This window comes from Phasianus colchicus, chromosome 2 (assembly GCF_987193195.1).
Source record: "Phasianus colchicus chromosome 2, bPhaCol1.hap1.1, whole genome shotgun sequence".
Classification (NCBI taxonomy): domain Eukaryota; kingdom Metazoa; phylum Chordata; class Aves; order Galliformes; family Phasianidae; genus Phasianus; species Phasianus colchicus.
In genome coordinates this window covers 99,843,762-99,867,838 of record NC_143437.1, presented here as the reverse complement: position 1 = coordinate 99,867,838, position 24,077 = coordinate 99,843,762, and the positions used below count along the sequence as shown (strand labels likewise).

The 24,077-nt window shown below is 38.0% G+C and overlaps 1 protein-coding gene and 1 pseudogene across 1 annotated transcript; both read left to right on the top strand.

Moving 5' to 3' along the window:
* Positions 1–9,152: 9,152 nt before the first annotated feature.
* LOC149919215 (uncharacterized) lies at positions 9,153–11,187 on the top strand (annotated as a pseudogene).
* RAD51AP2 (RAD51 associated protein 2) lies at positions 11,161–21,345 on the top strand. The gene is made up of 4 exons (XM_090136407.1): positions 11,161–11,241; positions 11,644–15,625; positions 18,673–18,774; positions 20,913–21,345. The coding sequence occupies exons 2-4, from the start codon at positions 11,680–11,682 to the stop codon at positions 21,038–21,040; spliced, it is 4,176 nt and encodes a 1,391-aa protein (XP_089992533.1). The 5' UTR covers positions 11,161–11,241; positions 11,644–11,679; the 3' UTR covers positions 21,041–21,345.
* Positions 21,346–24,077: the final 2,732 nt, after the last annotated feature.

Sequence of the window (24,077 nt, the reverse complement as noted above, 5' to 3'; positions counted from 1 at the left end):
ACATAGTGATATGTAGTGAGGAACAGCCTATCTACCTGTATGCTATGCCTGAATCCTGGGGCTTGCTGAAGACACATACATTGCTCTTGCAATTTACAGCCGTGTCAGGAAAGCCCACGATCACAGAAAAATATACTCTCATCCAGCTCAGTCAACAGGGTGGGCAGGACCTGTCATCTTTTTCATTTTTTCTGTTCTTTGCTGTCTAACACATCAACAAGTGAAAGTATGCACCTGGGTCTACAGCATTTTATACTTAGTCTCTCTTTTTTGTACTGTTCAGACTGGGGCAACTTTAAAAGCTATGAAAATTGCCATCTATTCCCCTTAGAACTAACCTGATAAAACTTTTTAAATTTACAGATAATGCTCAAGATGTCTAAGTTGTTATTGATCATTCCAAATTCATTTGGTTATTGTTAGTGGTGCTTCTGCAGGGAAAAAACATTTACACTTTGATTAGAAGCAATGTAGAGCACTTCATATAAAATGCATTTTTCTCAAATAATAGCAAATATCCTTGCTTTGGTAATTGCATTGTGTTTGTGTTTCAGCCTTGTCAACACTGTTAACATCATTAATCTTTTAGTCACCATTCTATATATAGCAGATGAAAAGCCATAATCAACTACTAGTGATTCCTATTAAATACATGAAAGGACAGTTTTAAAATGCCCAGTTACACAAGATTTGTTGTAAAAAATGAGGCTACAGTACATTAAATCATCACATTTCCAGATGTGCTGATGCATCAGAACCCCTCATCTAGATGTATGCAGGCTTCATGTTTTCCAGCCTAGAACCAAAGAAACACAAAACATTAAGCTTCTAAAACAGAAGGCTCATACAGCTGTGATCCATGTATTATAGAAGCGTCCTCACTTTTGTGTGATTGTAGAAATTATATTTTGGGATGAGAATTGAAGTTTAGGACAAATTTTTCTGAAGTTTAGAAGCTCACTCTTTTCCAATATTTTGTAAACAGGGATCAGCTTCTACCCACAATATTGATATTAACAGCCACAACGTCTGAAGACTTTGCAAAATTAACTGGTAACACATAAGTTGCCCATGTGCTCAGTGACACACTTCAGCTACTTCACATTAGTTCTGTGTGACTGCCAAAAAGAACATCTGAGAGTCAAATTTGGATGCCTGATCAAACAAGTGTGACCCTGTTTAATGTCCAAAATACTATTTATTAGATTTGGATGGAGAGTGGGTGATAATAAATAATAATAATAAAAATAATGTATATATAAATTACAGCGTACTCATTCCCTTACAGTGTAAAAAATGCATCTGATTTACTGATATTTAAGTCTTGCTTCATGCCTGGCAAATATGTCATAATCACACTAAATTGAAGAATTCAGAAGTTATATGTCTATCACATCTGGTATCTAGGACCAGAGGAGCCTGTCTAGAGAAGAGTTTTAGAATCATGGATTGCAGATAATTGGGAAACATTTTTGTCTAAGAAAAATGACAAATTGTCAATTATGATCCTGTTGAAAGAAATGTTTCCAGTGTCCAAATCAGACATTTTAAATATGAAGACCTTATGGAATATAAATGTGTAATGAAAGCACCCTCTGAAACATTTACTGCTGAGTAATTCCAGTCAATTGTTCTCGAAGTCAGAACCTTCTGTCAATAGAACAAAACATAGCGCTATGCTGTTCTGCCTGATGAAGGATCAATGTACCCTCTCTTTTCAGAGCAAGTTCAAACATTAATTATCAAGAAAAAGGTGAAGAATTCATTCAAAAATCTTTAATAGTTTTAAAGAGAGATGGGTATTCAACCTGTGTATTGAGCATTGAGTTTGTGAAGCCAATCACCTAATATTTCATGAATATTTGGGTTTGATCACTTTTCATTTGTAGCACACTTGAAAATAAGAGTAAATGTAAATTTCATGAATATGTCACCTTTTAAATAATAATCTGCAATACAAATCTAATTTTAAAAATGTAGTAAAAATGGCCATACTGGACATCTCTATATGTGTGTGTGTGTACGTACGTATATATGTACGTGAACATGTATATGTACGTGTACACTGTCATGTTTCCAGCAGTGTCCACTAGCAGGTGCTTAGGGAAAGTGTATAAGAACACACTTACTACTATCTAGTTTCTGACAATCAACATTTTGCTGTTTTATGAATCTTGGTTTACAATCAAGGGATCGTGTCTAATAGGTTATGGATATATTTTTCCTGAATTTTGTTATGATTTGCTTTGAAAATACTTTTTGAGCCTCGTGGCTATATGTTGTAGGGAGTTCCACATTTTAGGTATATATGGAAAGTGCTATATTTTGTTCGTGCTGTGCTTCCAGAATACTAATTTTAGTGATATGCCCCAGTTCTTGTCCTGTAAGGAATTTCTTATTGCCTAGGTGACATCCTAAAAGAAACTGGAAAAAGGAGTGCATAGCAAGGTGAGAAGGTTCACTGATGACATTGACTTGTTTAGTGTAGTAGAAATGAGAACCACATGTGAAGAACTATAGAAGGACCTTGTGAGATGAAATAATCTGGCACTTAAAATTCAGTTTGGAGTAATGTAAACTGCTGCAGCTCCACATTTAAATTTATGGGCTTTGAAATGACCATTATTGCACAGAAGCCAGCTCTTCAAGTTATGATGGATGATTCAATGAACGTGTCAGCATTCAGTAGCCAAAAAAACCCAACCCACCCCCAAATCAACCAACCAAAACAAAAAAGAAAAAAAGAACAAGCAGTACATGAAGCTGAATTTTAAAATTGATAGGAAAGGAATAAAAAAACAAAATGGAGAGTAGAAAATATTAGTATGCCACTGCCTAAATATGTGAAGCGCCTGCAACTTGATTGCTATACACTTCTAACCCCCATCTTACGTGGTATGTAGATACAGTAGAAATGAAAATGGATCAGACGAAGCGCTGAGAATAATCAAAAGTATGAAACTGCCTCTGTACTGGGATCAGCCAGATTCATCTTCGATCTGGAAAGTAAATCCTTGAACAAGATATGACAGTTTTGAAAATCTTGAATAAGTAGCATGGGAAAGGTATGTAGGGATTGAGTGTTCACTGTCTTTTAAGGGAGTTCACTCTCTTTCAAGAAAGGGAGGCATCAAAGCATAGCACAGTTTCCAAATAAACAGAAACTCAAAATCATAAAGCTTAAGCTGTGAGATTCTTTGTTCCTGCTTTTTGTAGCTGATAAAAACTGATGTATACTTAAAGGGAGAATGAAGAAAAATGTACTTAATATAGAAAGGAAATCCCAAATATGTAGACAGGGACCAAACTAGAAATGTGAAGACTGTGAAAATTCTTAGTGAATGCATATATTTTATGCCATTCTTACTGTCTCTGCAAAGTGTCTGAGCTCATAGTTGCTATCAGAGGGAATGCTATGCTGGACTGATCTGAGTATGAACCAACATGACCCTTCTAAATTTCTATGAATGATGATTTCATGTTACCATTTTTATAATTTAATCACTTTATAGACTTGTATCTTTTTCCCTTTCAATCATTCCCCTTCAGTTAAAAGTTCCAGTTCCACTATATATGTGTATTTCCTCAGCTGAAAGCTGTTTAACAGTACTGATCATCTTTTCCATGTTCTACACTCCAATTGTATCTTTTTTTGTTTTCAGGTGGGATGACCAGAGTAGCATTCTCTATTATATTTTTGGACATTATAGAAATGTATGATAATGTTTTTCCCAATAAATTATTTTTTCTTTTTCCATGTTCTTTTTTTCTGACTGAATTACTGTTTTCAGTGACTGTCTGCAAATTCTTCCAGATCTTATTTTGTTTTGTTTTCTTTTCCTGAATAGTAACAGCAAGTAAATGTATTCTAAGTGTACGTTTACAGTTAAGGTTATTTTTCTTCTACATATTAGTTCTCATTTATCAATGATAAAATTTATCTACATTTTTATTATGTAGTCACTTAGGGTGATTCTGGCATTTTTTACAGTCAGCTATAGCTATGACTACCTCCAATAACTGTGATCTGTTTCACATAATTTTCCAAATCATTTATAAATATGTTGAAATATTTCCCAGCATGGGCTGTTCAGAAATAGAGGGAAAACAAATAAAGGCCATGTCAGGCCCATTGTTTTGGTTTCCTGAGAGGTTTGATGGCTTCAGGCAGGGACTAAATACAAAATACTCAAGGGTGCACTTCAGGTTTTGATTTTTCACTTCAATTTTGCACTTTAATTTTGCATACTTAGCAATACAATCTTGAAAATTTTAAGAAGCTGGATGGGAAGTGACTGAGCAGCACTTCAGAATCTTCCTAATTCCCCTGATGAGAGAGCATTATTCTTCTGCTTCCTAAATGTCCTCAAACTATCAAGACATGATATATCATGTGCTTGGACAAATAGCTTTATGTGAGAGTTCAGGAACCAAAATGAATAATCTGCAGTTCTTTTACTGCCTTAAAACAGTATAACCCTTATTTGAGTTGCATTTAGCTTATGCAGAAGATGCAATCAATATAGGGACAACTTCTCAGTTGCCCCAAGGATATTTGGCACGTTGATTAAATGCAGAATGTTATGTGAGTGCAGCTTACCCTTAGCTTGGACACTGTGGACTTCCCAAGGTAAAATAGGCTTTCTGTGATACTTTATCATCTCCTAAGAGGCTCCACTTGTCTAAGAAGCTGTCTGAGCAGATACACCCTGCAGCTTGTGCAGCGTATACACTGCAGAAGGGGATGCTTCGCTTGTAGTTCACCAGGCTCATTTCCAAGGACATAAAAATCTACTGGTAAGTAGCTATGACTAACTCTTCATTTTATCGTGACTCTGACAAATAACTTCTTAACTATAAACAAAGTTCGAGAGGAAAGCAGAAATATAGATATTTGGTGTCTTCACTATGTGTTTTGTTGAAGAGTTGTTTGTTTAAACATAAGCTGTTATTCTTAGCTAGCTTTTTATCAGAAATAGATACTATTCTAAGACTAAGTGAATCACTGCATGTTACTCATGCTTCATGGTTTAGTTAGTCTGCGCATGATAAGCAGAGAGATTAAAAGAAGACAACAACACTGAAAAAGGGAAAGAGGATTGCTTAAAATGTAGTGCTGTGACTAGTTTTTGTATCAAGCACTCTAGAAGCTAAAGGGAATCTCCACTCTTAGAAATATTCAGAGCTTAACTGGGAAAGTCCTGCGCAGCTTGATCAAAGATTGAAGCTATGCACAACCTGAAGCGTAGCTCTGCTCTGAGCAGATTTGTCCAGATGATCTCCAGCCTATTTATTTATTTATTTTTTCTCTACAGTTCTTTGAAGATGACCATATGTTATGTACAGTCTCTTGAACAAAAATAAGTCAGGCTTAGGGATCATATGGACTGAGTTAATTGTCTTGCTAGCATGAAGAGTACTGGCATTCTGAATGCACTTAGGTGTGTATGACCTGAATTCAGCAGCAGTGCAGACTTAGAACAAAGATGTTTTGAACTGTCTAGCAGGCAGAACTATTTTCCCTTTCCTTTTATGAAGAAGATAGATAGAGGCAGCTAAAATCGGATGAAGGTCCTTTGTATTTCTGTGTCTAGGGCTCTGTATACAAAATACCCTTTTTTTTTTTTTTTTTTTTTGCTTCTTCTGTTTTGGAATCAAGTTGCAAACAAGGTACTTCAGCTGGAAAATGAGAATGTCTTTGGGGATGTAGAGGGAGTTAATATAATAGAGGATGATATGATCACAGCAGCCAAGCAGTACGATCAAACAGTGTATCAGGTGATAGGAAGAGAATGCGTCCAACATATCAAGTCCAACATGCAACAATTTTTATTCAAAGTGACAGCTGTCAAATGTGTAGGATATGAAGCAGTAAAGCAGTAACATCATTGCAGTGGACAAAAGAAAGGGTTCACGCGGGGATGATTCACGCTACAGTTAGATGGGGCTGCTTTAAGCTCTGGAATGCATCTGAAGCATGTTGTTTTCATGTCCCTCAAGATGCAAAGTAACTCTAAAGTAACTCTAAATTTGAATCTGTGCATGGGGGAGGAGATGTATGTAACTCTTTTCAAAAGGTTTAAGAGGAGATCCTTTGTTCCTATTAGTCTTAGCTTTAGATACAGTGCCTAAAGTAATCTCACCATGATTCTTCAAGCCTTTCAATTCTCTGTTTTACATCAGTATTTTTAATTTAACTCTGTTTGAGTCTGGAAGAGAGAACAATTTGCTTTTGAAATACAATCTGCTTTTGAAATAGTTTTTGTTTGTTTGTTTGTTAATGTTAATGTTAATGGGTTCTGATGAGAATATGGATTTAAGATGTGTAATGCCTACAGAAACACATGAGCTTCATTATGACTGTGAGTACAGTGGGTAAAGTTGAAGTTCTATCTGTAATATACCAAAAAATTTTAACAGCTAAGCATTTATTACCGGAAAGAATATGGATTATTCTGCAACAAAGGGAATGGTGGAAGTTTATATTTAAACTATTTCAAAATTGCATAGTTAGACAGGATGTATTTGAATTTGAGGTGCAGATTGAACAGTTATGATAGAAAGTATAAAGTCTTTTCACTCAGCAACTCTATGGATATTTTTAATGATGGACTGCTTGTTTCAAATGTGTGACAGTAAAATGTTGAAAAAGATTAATTCTAAGAATACTAATTACGCTGTTCATAAGTATGAAAATATGTCTTTTTAATGATGAAAAAAGTTGAGGGTGATAATAAAATAATTTCCTACTAAAACAGCAACATTACCTTTTGAATCTTAATAATTTCAAAGTGAGCTACATTCGGAGTGGAAAGTTTTGCACTGCAATTCATGACAGAAACATGATGGATTGCAAAAGACATTCAGTTTTGAATTTTTTCCTTTTAAAATACAGTTTTCTTACAATAAATTGCATGGACCAGGCCGCAGTCATTAAGTTAGCGCAGCCAAATTGAGATAAAGGTCTCGAGCAACAATTGTACTGTTGCACTTGGCCAATCAAGACTGTCAAGTTTTAGTGTCTTACACCTCACATAGACTACTGGCATTATTTTTGATTCTGTCTTTGTTGATATTTAACTTAATATCCTGACACATTTTCCCTGATCTTTCTTTTTTAATGGTTTGCAGTGCTTTGCTTTTCTATTTTGAGAGACTGAGAGGGCACTACTATGTTTTCAATACAAACTTGAAGGTTGGTCTTCACACCAGAAACTTCTTGATTTCATTAAGAAGCCACTGTACAACTTAATTTGTCAACTTGTAAACAGAGTATAGTAAAGTTTATATGCCTAATGCATGGAGATGTAATCAACAGACAGAAAGTACACTTTACACTTTAAAACTGTGAGAACTCTAGAACAAAAATGTGAAGTGGTGTTTAAATCTCATTAAAATACTATTTAAATGATAGTGAGAAAAAAAGTATGTCCTTTTCTGCTCCTTTAGTAGAAATACATCATATTCATTTTGTAATATCAGTTATTAAGTATAATGGTTATTTTTTTCTTCAGTAGTTGAAAACTGAAGAATGCAGAGCATTCAGAATGTGCTTAAGTGAAAATCTGTCAATTTATTCTTACAGTCTGCATTATATATAGCTAAATAAGCCATAGGTGTGAAACAACTGGGTAGACTTTAGTAAACAATCTTAATTTATAGCCATATAGCTGTAAGAAAAACTGGTCTTTATATTTCATATAATTCCCATTACTTTCACTCTTCAGAGACATAACCATTTTTAAACCAACCCCTATTTCCTGCAATCTGCCATATATGCTTAGGGGTTTCATGCCAACAAGCAAGCAAGGAGCTGTACCATTCAGAAGATGTGAGAAACCACTGTGAACACAGTAGCTTTTCAAACATTCATTTTCTAGGAGTGCCACCTTGATGCTTCTTCAGCGCAGGACGTAGCATACAGAAGTATCACGGTGAACTTGCTGCTCTTCTGCACGCCTTAAAATCCTATTTCTAGTTTATACCATGATCTTTGTTCATCATAGAATAATCATAGAATCGTTTGAGTTGGAAGGGACCCATAAACATCCCTTCTCATAAAGGTGCAGGACAAGGGGAAATGATTTTAAGTTGAGGGAGGGGAGATTTAGGTTGGATGTCAGGGGGAAGTTCTTTACAGAGAGAGTGGTGAGGTGCTGGAACAGCTGCCCAGAGAGGTTGTGGATGCCCCGTCCCTGGAGGTGTCCAAGACCAGATTGGATGGGGCCCTGGGCCCTGGTCTAGTATTAAATGTGGAGTTTGGTGGCCCTGCCTGTGGCAAGGGGGTTGGAGATTTATGATCCTTGAGGTCCCTTCCAACCCTGGCCATTCTGTGATTCTGTGATTCTGTGATTCTGTGATTCTGTGAAAGGCCATCCAGTCTAACCACCTTGCAATGAGCAGGGACACCTACAGCTCAGTCAGGTGCTCAGAGCCCCGTCCAGCCTTACCTTCAGTGTCTCCAGGGATGGAGCAACCACCACCTCTCTGGGCAACTTGTGCCAGTGCTTCACCACCCTTAATGTTAGAAACTTCTTCCTTATATCCAATCTAAATCTTCTCTTTTTTAGTTTGAAACCATTTTCCCTTGTCCTATCAAGACGAGCCCTGCTAAAGTGTCTGTCCCTTTTTTTATTATAGCCTCCCTTTAGATACTTTAGTTCCATACGGTGTTGAGTATTTTGAAATGTGAATGTAATCTAATTGATTTCAATGAGACTATTTGTTGGTTGAATGCAGACAGGAATCATATCTTGTTAACTAAAGATTGATTCAATTAGTATTATTTCTTGAGCATTAGGAAGCAGATATTAGCCAGATTTGTTTACAAAAGCAGAAATACTGAAAACTGTTTAAAGTCTCAGTTCCATACAGTTCCTGAATGCATTTACTGTCAGAAACAAAGGATCCGCTGGGCTTCAGAGGACCCAGTCTCCTTGGCATGGAGATAAACCTTAACAAAAATATTGGCAGTAACACATCCTTAAGGATCTTTCTATTTGGCTGTCAGTATATAGATGCTCTATATGGCTGTCTGGTGAAATCCCCAGTGACTGGAAAAAGGGAAATGTTACTCCCATTTTTAGGAAAGGGAGAAAGGAAGGCTCAGGAGCTACAGGCTGGCGAGCCTAAGCTCTGTGCCTGGGGAGATCATGGAGCAGGTCCTCCTAGAAGCTATGTTAAGGCACATACGAGATAAAAAGATGATTCGAGACAGCCAGCATAGCTTCACTAAGGACAGATCGCCTGACCAATCTGGTGGCCTTCTGTGAATGTTGATGGCTTTGGTGGATGGGGGAAGGGCTCTGGATGTCATCTGCATGGACTTCTGCAAGGCCTTTAACATGGTCCCTTATCACCATCTTTCTCTCTATATTGGAGAGGTATGGATTTGAAGAATGGACTGTTCAATGCATTAGGAACTGGCTGGCTGGTCACAGCCAAAGCGTTATGATCAATGGGTCTGTGTCAGGGTGGAGGCCGATCACAAGCGGTGTCCCTCAGGTGTCAGTCTTGGGACCGGTGCTCTTCAACATCTTCATCAATGACATAGATGATGGCATCGAGTGCACACTCAGCAAGTTTGCAGATGACACCAAGCTGAGCAGTGCGGTCGATGGAAGGAAGAGAACCCATCCAGAAGGACCTGGACAGCCTGGAGAAGTGGACCCATGAAAACCTAATGAGGTCCAACAAGGCCAAGTGCAGGATGCTGCACCTGGGCCGGGGAAATCCCAGGTATTTAGACAAATGGGGGAAGATCTCCTTGAGGGCAGCACTGTGGAGAAGGACATGGGGTCCTGGTGGACAAGAAGCTGGACATAAGCCAGCAGTGTGCGCTTGCAGCTCAGAAGGCCAACTGTGTTCTGGGCTGCATTAAAAAAGAGGTGGCCAGCAGGGAGAGGGAGGTGATTGTCCACCTCTACTCAGTTCTTGTGAGGCCCCATCTGCAGTACTGCGTCCAGGCCTGGGGCCCCAAGTACGGGAAGGACGTGGAGCTCCTGGAGTGTGTCGAGAGGAGGGCCACTGAGATGATCAGAGCGCTGGAGCACCTCTCCTATGAGGAAAGGTTGAGGGAACGGGGGCTGTTCAGCTTGGAGAAGAGAAGGCTCTGGGGAGACCTCACTGTGGCCTTCCAATACTTGAAGGGTGCATATAAACAGGAGAGGGAACAGCTGTTTATGAGGGTGGATAGTGATAGGACAAGGGGGAATGGTTTTAAACTGAGACAGGGGAGGTTTTGGTTAGATCTTATGAGGAAGTTTTTCACACAGAGAGTGGTGACACACTGGAACAGGTTGCCCAAGGAGGTTGTGGATGCCCCATCCCTGGAGGCATCCAAGGCCAGGCTGGATGTGGCTCTGGGCAGCCTGGTCTGCTGGTTGGTGACCCTGCACATAGCAGGGGGTTGGAACTAGATGATCATTGTGGTCCTTTTCAACCCAGGCCTATGATTCTATGATTCTATTTTAAATACCTGTTATTAATGGTGTTAAAGCAGCCAGCTTATTTAGTGCACACTTTAAAAAATAACCATTTTGTAAGGAAATTTCAGCAGGGGAAGAGAAGACAGCTATTTCAGAGGCACAGAACTGAATGAATGCTTGGTATTTTTGGGATAATGTTCTTGACTTAATCAATGTGAAAATGATAATGGAATAAGAGTCCTTTTTGCTGTCAGTGGACAAAAATTGTGGGGAAAGGCCCTGGGTGTGAGCATCTGCATGCAGAAAGCTTCCTGCTTTTGGAATAACATAAAATGACATCCAGCTTGTGGAGATAAGTGCCTGCAGGCTGCCTGGTTGGCAGCACCGCACCGCTCAGGCACCGCAGCCCGTCCTTGTGGCCATCCCTCCTCGCAGCAGCTGGAACTCCGATCTGCTGCCGCATCTGCAACTGCCGCCGGATATTTCCTCGGGGAGGAGGGACCCGGCGCCACTGAGGGAAGGGGGTGAGAGGCGGTGGTCGGGAGGAGGGATTCTTCCCGCCTCCGGCGGCTCTGCCCTCTCCGGGGTGCGCGGAGCCGGGAGGCGGTGATGCCGCGGTGCGGCTGAGCTTCGCGACGTCGTGAGGGGCGAGGTCGGCTTCTCCGGGTGACCTGCGCTCGGAGTGCAGGGCACCAAAGCCCCGGGAGGAAGCTGAGCACGAAGAGGGCGGCCGAGGGGCGGTGACGCCGTGAGGCGGGCGGGCGGGCGGGCTCCCGTCAGCCCTGAGGGGTGGGAGCGCCTCGGGGTCGGGCAGGTAAGCGAACCAGGAGGGAGGCGGCTTCCCTCACGGACAAAGTTTGCTCAGAGAGCTGGGCGGCGAGGGGCTGTCCTCCAGGGAGGGAACCATCCGAGGGGCTGATAGAGGGGAGCTATTGCCTGCCGCAGGGGGAACGGTCTTCAGGCAGCAGAAACATCAGCGATGTGGCTCGTGGTTCTCCACAGCGCGGATGCACGGCTGCATCATTTGTAAATAATCTCCTGGATTCCGGATCGTGGTATTCAATAATGTTCAGCGATCCTGACTTTATCTCTGCCATGCATGCAGGACAAATAGCAACGCGATCTGTGATAGAGTTATTAATTTGGATTTTGTATAATTTGGAAATCATTAAAAGATCATTTGTTTTTAATACTTGAATATTTCTTTAACTTTCAGACTGTCTCTGCAAGAATAGAACTTACTTTTCTGAGCATGGAAAACACACATTCTCCAACGTTTGTACCTGTACCGTCAGATGACAGTGAATTCTACCTTTATCCAAAATGTGTTAAAATAGAAAGTCATCAGAAAAGCATGAAGAAAAAGGAGCAGCAAAAGTTGGAACAAAGTATACATTGTGGGAACACTTATCAAACACCACCAAATGAATCTATATATTTATCAGAAATACAAAACAGTAGGGTATTAGAAAATGAAAGATGTGATAGAGCCATAAAACCTTGCATAAGAGAACCTTTCCATTCTCAAGCTTCTAATAGTGAAAAATTACTATGTAGAGTTCTAGAAAATAAACTGCCCATCAAAAAATGGAGTCCTGAAAATGAAAGTCAAAATACTATAGAAGAGGACATTTCATTAAATATATATAGACAGCGTGGTGAAACAGAATTATGCAATCTGTGGAATTCTACTAACACAGGTAAAAACCTGCATGTACTAAATCCTATCCGACTGCATCAGAACAATATAGAACAGAATAAAATAGAAGCTGACAATGAACTTAAACAAAAATCTTCAGATACACCTTTAAACAGGAACTTGTTTCAGAGGTGGAGTCAATATCAGCTTTCACAAGTTCCATTTTCATATGGTACTTGTTCTATGCTTTCTTGTGTAGAAAATGAGAAAAATGTCTCTCTGGAAAAAGTATGCAGTACAGAAAGCAAAGATTATTACCATAATGATCATGCAACTACTACACAAAAAAATAATAATAATACATCATCTATCGTTCCAACACCAAAACCTTTTAAAAGCATACGACCATTGGAAATTCCAAAGTTCTTGATGAAAGAGAACACATCTCAATTTTCTAGCATCTCAAATAGAATAAATAGCGAAATGCCATCAGTTAACTTGAAGGAGATGGTTGGGAAGATGCTAGAAGGCCAACCAACTTCAATGCAATCTAAACAGATACATGGTGTGCAAAAAATGTCTGAGGTAGGGAACCAGAAATTACAGAGTGATAAAAACATTGTGAAAGCTTCATCTGTTGGTTCTGAATTTGAAGAAAAGAATTATCAATCAACTAACAAACAAAAGCACAGTGCTGTGGCAGAAGGAGGAAAACTGCCTGTAACTTACATCCGGGACAACAGCACTGATCCAGAATGTAATCAAATATTTGCTGAAACTGATTTTAAAGTGTTGGAGAATTCAGATGATGATGATGACCAGAAGTCAAGGATTCACATTTGCATTAGTGCTAAAAAAGTTCAGAACAAGAAATTTATCAGTGTTATGGGTATTTTGAGCAGAATGAGGAGGAGGAAGAGTAGTCATAAGAATGTGACAACATTTCATACACAGACAAGCATTCCAGCGATAACAGAAATATTAGAGAAAAATAAGTTAGACCTACACTATGATCTGCATGATTCCAACAGTGATATTAGTTTGCAAGAAGCAGAGTCAAAACTATTTACAAATGAAATACTTGATATCAAAAGATACTCAATTGAAAACATTATATTTGAAAGCAGTTGTTCTCCCATTGTTGTGCACAATTTTCCAGATACAAAAGTGAGTTTCAGTGTAACGAGGGAAAAGAAAGCATTCAAAATAAAGTTTTCATTTCAAAACTTTTTATTTGGAGCACTCAGGACACAGACCAAATTGTTAGCTGAAATTATGCTTTTGTGTCAGGCTGACAATATTATGCATTGGTTTGATATCTATGTAGCATTAAATGAGCAGTGTGATACTCAAGAGTTAGTAAAGAGCAATACTGGTGCAAACCACAGGAATAAAACACACATTTATTTGCTCGTTATTATTTTGAAGCATCTGAAGGTGAAACTACAAAAGAAAATTCCTACTTCCATTTTCAATAGGAAGAATGCATTATTACCAACTGAAGAGAAATTGGTGAGAGTAGAGAAACGTGCTTCATATGGCAGAAAGCAAATGCAGTTAAATTCATGCACAGAGAGTAATCTGAGGCAAAACACAGTTTATTATAAAAAATATGAAACTTATCCAGGCACTGTAAGTTCTAAATTTGTGGATAGCATTAATTTTGATTTGCATAATGAACTCTGGAAAATATATTTTTCTAGATCTTCAGGTAATGAAAATTCCACTTTCCTAACCAGAAGGATCTTCTTTCATAAGCAAAGCAGTGGATTATCTAAGGGAAGATTTGTCAGAAAGCACCACCTCTTGTCCAGAAGGAGTGAAAGATTCCACAGCACATACTTGGAATCTGTCAGTTATAGAAAGGATATGAAAAAACAAATGTTGGTTGCTAACTGCCTAATTTTGTTGAAGGACAATTGTGATCGTTCTTCACTAGAGAAAATGCATTACTACAATGTAAAAAAAATACAGTACCTGACAAGAGTGAATCTTAGATGTTTGAGTTACCTTCCTGCCTGTTCACAACTGAGGTTTGAAAAAGTAAATAATAAATGTTCAAATCAGCAAATACCCATAACTACCATGAAATGGACAAAGAACAAACTGAGGAAAATGTTCAACAGTTATTTTCACAGAGAAAGACTTAGAGCTTTACCCCTTCATTTAAGAGACAATAAAGAACACAAAACATGTATATACAGAAATTGTGTAAAGACAACAAAGGAAATTATATATAAGATGAAAAAATGCTCAGGTATTTTTAATTGCATAAAGACTGACAGGAAGGAGAATTTCAAATCCAAAGATCTACAAATAAATTCCCATTATTTTCTTTCTAAAAAATCGCTTCCTCTTTTTGACACATACAAAAAAATTCCCCTTAATAGTGATCCTGAAGACTTTGACCAGATCTCACTTGTAAATCAAGATAATTCTGTCAAAAAACTGTCAGCTGTACAAAACACAGTCACTAGTTCAGAAAATATTCATAATTTGTCTGCTAAAAGTAAAGATGTTTTGATATTTCCTGAGCCGTCAAAAACAACTGTGGAAAAATGCAGTTCTCTATCGTTACAAGACAGCCAAACAAACAAACCTGAATATTGCAAAGCAGTAGATGCATTAGTTAATGAAAAGGAATTTCCAAATTCTTATTTAAATTCTAGAAATATATTCCCTAGTTCCTTACGTGGTTATCTGTATATCACTTCACTGCTGCCTAGAAACTCTTTTGTCAATAAAGATGGAGCTGTAGGAGAAGATACACATGGTAGGATTTCCGTAAATGCAGACAAACAAAAACAAATTGAAAAAAATTATGCCACTATGTCTTATTTATGCACAAGAAGTCCTACGGAAACATATACATACTTGCAATTACCGGCTAGTGAAAAAGTGTATTTTTCTTTACAAGGACATACTGAGACAAATAAGGCTGTCAGCTTACACCCAGCAACTTTGAAACAACATCTTGAATATGTAAAAGAACAGGAAGAGATAAGTGATGAACAAATGCATGTAACTAATGAAAGTCAATGTGAGACTGTAATGAATGACTTGATTATGTCACATTCAGAAGATGAAGCTAAAACATTCATTGCTGGAAAGGAGAAATTAAAAATGCATTTATCGTTAATGAACAATGGATGTCTTGGAGATGTAAAAGATGAATATTTACCCTCAGAAAATAAAATCACATATGAATTTGAACTGAAAAGAAAATTTGATTTAGTGCTAGAAGAGCTACATATGTTTCATGAAATTAGCAAGGAAGATGAAAACAATTTATCTAGTGTGGAAACAAACTCTCACAACAATTATAGTGAATTAATTAGTTCTGATGGTATAGAAGAAAATATAGAAAGCGTTTCTGAAAAGAAAACATACATTTCTTCTCCAGTCTGTGGTACTATAAAAGGGGAAAATATAACTCTCAGTAATGAAAGGCTATTAAATGAAAAAATCTCACTTGAAAATGAAAATACAGAAGCATCTAAGGAGTACTGTATGTCAAGACTGTCAAGTGAAGAGTTGTTACATTCGCCTATTGCAGAAGGTAAGTACATGAAATTACTGCCAATAAATATATATATATATTGCAAATATAGATATATTTTTGTTTAAAATTGCATTTCTCAACTCAGAAAGTACCATAACTATAGCTGAGTTTTCACTGAACTGTACAATGTTTGCGAGGCCAGAGGAATTTCCCTACGTGTAGTCAAATGTGAAACAGCTATGCTGCTAATGCTGTTGTACACTCTAGTGTCATAGCTCAGAATTCAATCTTATTCCATTACAGATTGTTTCTATGTTTGCTGTTAAATTTTGTCATAATAAGCCCTAAATTCCCCCCAAAACATCACAAAGTCACTAAGATGCACAGAGAGAACAGACTCAATTAGTACATAATTTGACGGATAGACCACTCGCTGGGTAAGCAATTGGCTGGATGGCTGCACTCAGAGAGTTGTGATCAGTGACTCAGTGCCCAAGTGGAGACCTGTGATGAGTGGTATTCCTCGGGAATCAGTGTTGGGACCAGTGTTATTTAGCATCTTTGTAGCTGACACAGACAGTGGGATGGAATGCACTCTCAGCAAGTTCGCACATGACACCAAGCTGAGTGGTGCAGCTGACACGGTAGAGAGAAGACATGCTATCCAGGGGGACCTGGGCAGGCTGAGAGGTGGGCCCACGCTAACCTCACGAAGTTCAACAAGGCCAAGTGCAAGGTCCTGCATCTGGGACAGGGCAGTCCCAACCACGGATGTAGGTTGAATGGAGAATGGCTTGAGAGCAGCCCTGAGGAGAAGGATTTGGAGATATGGGTAGATGAAAGATTCAGCATGAGCCAGTAATGTGTGTTTGCAGCCCAGAAGGCCAATCGTATCCTGAGTTGCATCAAGAGAATTGTGACCAGCAGGTTGAAGGAGGTGACTCTGCCCCTCTACTCTGCTCTTGTGAGACCTCACCTGGAGTATTGTGTCGAGTTCTGATGGCCCAAACACAAGAAGGACATGGAGTTGTTGGAGCAGGTCCAGAGGAGGGCCACAAACATGATCAAAGGGCTGGAGAACCACCCATATGAGGACAGGCTGAGAGAGCTGGGGCCCTTCAGCTTGGAGAAGACCCTAAGGAGACCTTGTAGCAGCCTTCCAGTACCTGAAGGGGCCTACAGGAAAGCTGGGGAAGGACTTTTTTTAAAGGCATGAGATGACAGGATGAGGGGAAATGGCTTTAAACTGGAAGAGGGCAGATTTAGACTAAATAGTAGGAAGAAAGTCTTTACTATGAGGGTGGTGAGACACTGGAACAGGTTACCCACAGGTGCTGGGGATGCCCCCTCCCTGGAAGCATTCAAGGTCAAGCTGGATGGAGCTGTGAGCAACCTGGTCTAGAGGAAGGTGTTCCTGCCTATAGCAGGGGGTTGGAACTGCATGATCTTAAAGGTCCCTTCCAGCCCAAACCATTCTATGATTCTACAATAGTTATGAACAATATGAACAAAGGATGCAAAGATATAAAGGAAGGATATAAAGGAACTGTCATAGAACAAATGTATTCTACTGAAAACTTTCACACTGTCATGAAATTCAACTTTAACTTTTCAAAATGAATAATGCATAATATTCAGATTTTTTTTGTCTGAGGAAATTGAAGAGTAGAATGCTAATGAAATGGAGTAGAATATTATAAAGATCTTTTGGAGCTAGGTGATCAGTTCTTTAAGTCACATGTTAAATGTCCATGTTTTGTTTAAGACCTGGAAATACATAAAAACTAGTCCTGCAACATAAACATGCATTTGCATCTGCCAGTGAACATTGAACATACTAATATATTTAATTTACCCATATTTTGTTTTTTTTTTCTCTAAAATATGTATTAGTTATAGATTTCAAGCTCAGAAAATGGAATTAGGTTTCTAAATATAGTCTGCACTCAGTTTTTCCAAATACATTGCCATAAGTAGTTCCTCACCTATTTTATTGCTTGTGTGGCATCCCCTATTAAATGGCATTTTTCCATCCAGCATGAAGGGAGCGTATGCATATCACTTAAGGTTCTGGCTTCCGAGATAGACATCTATGAAACTGCAGAGGTTTTATGAAGGTAATTAGTCTTCATGAAACAATTACAAGAGTGCCATAGAAAAGCTCAGGAGAGCATTCTATTCAGTGAAATTTTAACAATATAATATGCTGCAAGTTATGCCTGCATCCCTTGTCCCAGAATATGAAAACCTAACTGGATACTATATTAATTGTTCACTAAGTGATCACTTTTCTAAGTCTGGAGTGAGAAGATCTGAGTGAAGAAAATATGCCTTCATAGGACTAACAACTGCATCATTGTATCTACACAAACATGTTAATGAGCTTTTGTCAGACCTCTGAGAGCAAAACTTAGAAGCTTCACAAATATTTCTTGTAATACACACATGTAGGCTTTATTTACATTCACAAAATAATAAATAGATTAAACAAATGTAGTTATTTGCTTTTAAAATTAGTGTCAATGATGTACAGGCTGGTTCGGCCCAGTTCCGTGACAAGCAGGATGGAGGGATTTTGCAAAAAAACATCCAGAAAAGGGAACAGGGGACCTCAAAATAATTAAAAACAGTGGCAACAATCTGAGGAAAAACAAACTAATTTACCAAATTTATGATTGGAATGCAAGATAACACACTTTAATACAATATAATTAAAATTGAAGCTAATAAATCAAATATAATGAGAGAGAGAATGTCCGAAAGGTGGATAGGCCTCACCACAACGCTGACGTGAGATGCGCAGTCCAGCTGAGTAGCAGGGAGATGGGAGGAGAGCCGACAAAGAAGAGCAGGCGAAGAAGAGCAGGCGAAGAAGTGCAGATCAGGTGACCTTGCCAGGAGTTATATCTCCTCTCTGTGACCGTAAAGTCCCCTGGGGAATGCAGTTCTTCTTCTCTTCCAGGAAGGTACCCAGAACTGGAGCATTAACAGTTAAACTCCCAGTGCCCCACATGATGTTATGATGTGGAATACTGAAAACCAAAAGTCACAAAACTATGACAATTAGTTAAAATCTTAACTGTTTTTTATACTTTTCTTTTAAGGCTATCTTTGTTCCATTTACAAAAAGCCATACACTTGGGATCCTGCTTTTTTATCCGGCACACTTCTGAAGGAAGAAAATTATAATTTACAGAAAGAAGGAGGTAAGAGTATTATTTTTATGTTATTTATACTACAAATGCCAATGCCAATAAACTTCTTTCTGAAACACATATTTATTTATTGCTTGTGGCAAAAAAATATGCATAGCTTATGTATATGTGTATAGCAAGCTTTTTGTTTGCTTGTTTGTTTGTTTAAAATGATTCACTACTGGAAATCTGTCCTATCTTTACTTTGGTCATGCAGCAGATGGTGTTAGAGCTTGCTAGGTCAAACACTGTAGCTCCTGCAAAAAAGCAGCAGATCAATTTCCCTTTTATCATCCTCTATTGCTTTGGGCCACAGAACCAAGGACAGAGAAAAGTGTACAACTTCTTTATTTTTATTAGCAGCAACTATTTCCTACACACCACTTCCTAGTCTTTTTATAGTTCCCATCTAAGCTTCTCTAGGTTTGTAATCAAAACTTAACAATGATTGATTTTCTTTTGCGTTCATGATTGGTGAGGATCATCTCTTCCAGTCCACGTGGATTTCTCAGGAGACATCCCACTCAATACTTTATTTCCAGAACTGGTCAGAATCAATCGGCACCTAATGCACTTTTAGTGGAAGAATGTGAAAAAATTTCACGTTCAATTCATCTTTTATTTTTCAGCTGATAGAAAGTATACTGTTGAGTATCTTCTTTCCTTGAGGAGGCATTTTATTTCTTTGCTTTCATCCATGATTAGCAGAGAGAATTTTATTCCATTTATGCTGAACACTGCCACTGATTATTCTGAAGGAAAGACCACATCTGTTTTTATCAGAGGGATTACTAACTGTATTGATAGGAGTCGATGCCAAAAGTTCTACTAATGCATGTCTGCCTCCCCCAACTTTTCAATAGGATTTTGAGCCATCATATCTGCTCCTACATGATTTAATTTGGTTTCAGATTTAGGATATGAATACTGTTTTAGCTATAGCATCCAAGCCTGTTAATTTAGCCAGTTAAGCTACCAAAATTCTGTGCCATAATTCAGCATGTTGCTCCCACAGTTAGAAAGAAGATTGGTAAGGACAGGTTTAATACTTTCTGATATCAATAATTTCTTTGTTTTACATCCCACTGTTTCATCATATGAAGTGACTGCTGCCTCAAGCTGTGACTGTCTGGAAAGGGAATACCAAGGTGGGACAAGTAAATTCATCATCAGCAGTATTACAATTCATCTTAATTTCAGAACTGCTATGATTTATGGACTGCATATAAGCCCATAATACTTGTTTGACTTTTATTGCATGCTATTCTTCCAACAGACTCTTACAAGTCTTATAAAAGACATAGCAGCAGTACTATCTCATCATTGACTTAAAAATGGATCAGTAGGATTCCATTTGGGTGCCTAAGACTCTGATGGGCTCACTATTTGATATCCTAGCTAATTACTCATTGCTGCTTCTTTTCGTAGAATCATGAAAGCTAGAACTGGAAAGGATTTTGAAATTTGACACTTTCTTACTTGTGAGATTGTTATTTCTTTCAGATGCTTCATTATCCCAGACTCTAGTTAAAAAGTCATTGCCTTTCATTCTATTCCACTGAGTACACTATTGTATGTAAAACAAAATAGCTACTCAAAGATGACTTTATCATTGTCTAAATTACCAGATGCTATGTAGCTTACCTAATAGACTCTTGAGCAAAAAATGTACATTCTCCTCTTCTATTTTGTGAAAAATGAGTGACACGACATGAAGTGTTACAATTATTATCACCAGTGGAGTGATGCCTCACTCTGATTTGTTGTTGCACATCTAAATCCCTGAGACTAGCGGTAAGTTTTAAAGCAGAATTATCTGTGTGTTCCTCCACTCCTCCACCCTCAGAATGCTGATTGATATGAACCGTACGAGACTTACCAGTATGTTAGGAAAGTTTTGTAATATTATCTTGAGGATCCTTTTAAGTAGAAAGGATCTAAGTGTGACACAGCTGCTAGTATTTCAATTTCAGCCTAAAAGAATGTGTTAGGGACTCTACAGCATAACAAAATGGAGATGGGACAGGACTAAGAAGCTGCAAACAGTGTTCAATGAATTTACATATCTTGACTGTATATATTTCTGGTGCAATATGGTGTGGAATTCTGGTTTTACTTTCACTTTCACATTTTTGTTTGTTTGTTTGTAGGATACTTAGGATACTTTCTGTCACATGAGGTTACAAGAGTACAGCCTCTTAAAACATGCAAGAGACCAATCAGAATTGGTCTGTCAAAAAAAGCCAGGCCCCAAAAACTTCATCCTTATTTGAAATGACTTGCTGGAATCTCCTACCAGCCTTGAAATGAAGTCTGCTTGAAAATTGTTGAAATGTTTTTATGCTAAGTTTGTATGTTGTTAGTTTGATCTTCATGGTTTATATATATATTTTAGGTGTTAATATTGTAATACTTGCTAGTAACATTTATTTATGAATACTCTTGTGAATATTTGATAGCAAAGAAATTTATGATGAATGTTTTCTAGTAGAAATGTTAATGGAATGATGAGACCCTTTTAAAGTTCATGCAATATTAATAAAATTTGACATGTATTTCTCATCTATTAGAATATAGTGTTGAAATTTTCTGTCCTGCACATCATTAAGATCCTCTGCCTGTTTAAATAGTTTTAAAAACTCAGTATTTTCTAAAGTTATTTGTTACAAATGTTTATGGAGGTATAAGGAACAATTCCAAGAAGTTAAATTTAGGTTACTAAATTGGAGGGTTATGGCTTAGGCTTCAGAGTAAGTTTCATCTGGTGTACTCTCAGTTCCATGTACTTGTTAGGTTAGACAAAGAAAATTTTTCAGTTGCAGTGCAGAGTTCAAAGGGAGGAGAAGCATAAATGTAATAGAAATTCAGGACAGAATAATAGAATGGTTTGGGTTGGAAGGCACCTTAGAGATCATCTAATTCCTACTCCCTTGCTATGTGCAGGGACACCTTCCACTAAATCAGGTTGCTCAAAGTTCCATGGGGCATCTAGAACTTCCCAGGGCAACCTTGCTATCCAGTACGTTAATACCATCATAGTGAAGAATTTATTCCTAATATCTAATTTTTATCTACTCTCTTTAATTTTAAAACTCTCACTCCTGGTTCTATAACAACAGTACTGATAAAGTCCCTCCTCATCTTTTCTGTAAGCTCCCATTATATACTGGAAGGCCATTCTAAAGTCTCCTTGAAGCCTTTTCTTCTCCAGGCTAAATGATCCCAACTCAGCCTGTTTTCAAAGGAGAGGTGCTCCAGCCATCTGGTCATCTCCTTCAGTACAAGAAAGACACTGAGGCCATGGAGTGTGTTCAAAGAAAGGCAGTGACACTGCAGAACATACCAGAAACAAAAAATTGCCTTCTCAAACTTAAAAACTAAGCAAGCAACCAACCAAAAAGCAAAATCAACATAACCATAAATCTACCAAATAAAAAGATACACAATCAGACCACGCAGACAAGAGAAAAATACAGCTGAGACATTATGTAAACTTCATGCTTTGCTGATCATTCAGCTGAAGATAGCTGCTAGCAGCATGCCTTCGTCTTAAATGACAGCGAAAGGATTGGCACTGGGCATGCCAGGCTGGTCTTATGCCAGCTTTATCCTGCCTGTCCACTGTCAACTGGAAAAGCTCAGGTACACTGTTAGACCAGAGAGAAGGATGCAAGTGTTCAGCTGTATAAATCAGCTCTATGAATTGGCCTTGTTCCACTGGCTTCACTGGAGCTGTGTGGGTAATTGCCAAGTGAAGAGTCCGCCATATGCCTTAGCATATATTTTTTAAAAGAAACTTTTCTTCTAAAAAGATTTCTTAAAAGAAGATTTTTTTCATTGCAGAAATGTTATCTGGAGATATTTTTTTTGAATTAACTAAGGTCAGTTAAGAATGCTGACTCTAACAAAAATGCAAATGTTGACGTGTCTTTATATCTTAATAGTAATGCAGAAAAAAACATTTCTGGACCATTTTTATCAGCTACTAAAATGATGTATGTAGCTACGGCTTATTTAATACAAAAGGATTCAATTGTAGCCTAATGAAAAATTGAATTCTGTTGTATGTATAAGTACAGATGATTTTTTAATAAACAGGAACTGTTACTGAACTTGTTCACAAAGAAAAATCATCCTGTGTAGCTCCAAAAGTAATACCTCCTACTTATTTCCATGGAAAATACAACATCTACAAAGAGCACGATAACATTATTTGATAAAGCAAATTCTCAGCTACAAAAGACCAGTTTTCAGCATAGTCACCATCATTTGCTATGCATTTCCAACAGAGATGAACAAGAGCCTGCATTCCTTGCTTGTAAAAATCTTCATGGTTGTCCAAAATGTGGCATGTCTTTCATGTCATTGTCATCATTGCTGAGACACCCCAGCCATCACCTCTCTGCTCTCACATCTACTGTTTGGTGTGCATAAACGTTCAGCAAGCACCTAGGAATGTCAGTAAGTGCAGTTTTTTCTACACAAAGGAATTCAGTGACACACCTTTGCTTCATCTACATTTCCATGTCAGACACCATTTTATCAGACTGCCCCACTGCTGCCATCCGTCACACAGCAACAACATATAATGGGATATTGGTGGGAAGGTTCAACCTCAACAACCATATCACCAATATCTGCCTCTGACATTATAGGCCAACATAATAAAGAAGGAGGCATTATATTTGCAGCAGCTCTCACAGCTTTATCTTCAGGTGTGACATGATCTTGAGCCCCTTATACCCTTTTATAAAAGTCAGTAAAGGAAATGCACTTTGACATTCTGATGAACAAGGAAAGACGTGTACTAAAACCTGAGCCACGCTGAAACGTGCTTCTCCAGGAATAACATTATAAAATAGCAATAAACAAACATACAATCAACGGCAACAAAACACAGCCAAATGTGTTCACAAACAATTATAGAATACTTACACAAGCATTCTCTTAACACAAATAAAACATTACTTTCAGAACAGCCCTCATAAAATATGTAATATAGTTAAGGTATGCAAGTATACTTCATCCTGGAAAACAGTTGCTCACATATGTATGTACTGCCAAGAAGTGACGACATGAATGAAGTGTGACTATGAAATGAGGAATAAGTTTCCCTGGTAAGAGAGGGCGTATAGAAGTCTAGTAAAGAGATACGATCAGATTTAAATTGAATGTCTGATTGCAATGCTATGCATTTCATTTGAAAACTGGAATGTATTTGGGTTGAAAATGAAGTTGGAAATTGATGATCTTTTGGCAGTCTTGAAACCTGTTCACAAATTCCTTTATCAAAATGGAAACCATAGCTGCCTATT

Bases quoted from the DNA above. Each gene is read 5' to 3' on its own strand.
- RAD51AP2 (XM_090136407.1), top strand. From the start codon at position 11,680: ATGGAAAACACACATTCTCCAACGTTTGTACCTGTACCGTCAGATGAC. The intron at 15,626-18,672 runs GTAAGTACATGA...TTTTCTTTTAAG, and splicing joins ACATTCGCCTATTGCAGAAG to GCTATCTTTGTTCCATTTAC. The intron at 18,775-20,912 runs GTAAGAGTATTA...GTTTGTTTGTAG, and splicing joins TAATTTACAGAAAGAAGGAG to GATACTTAGGATACTTTCTG.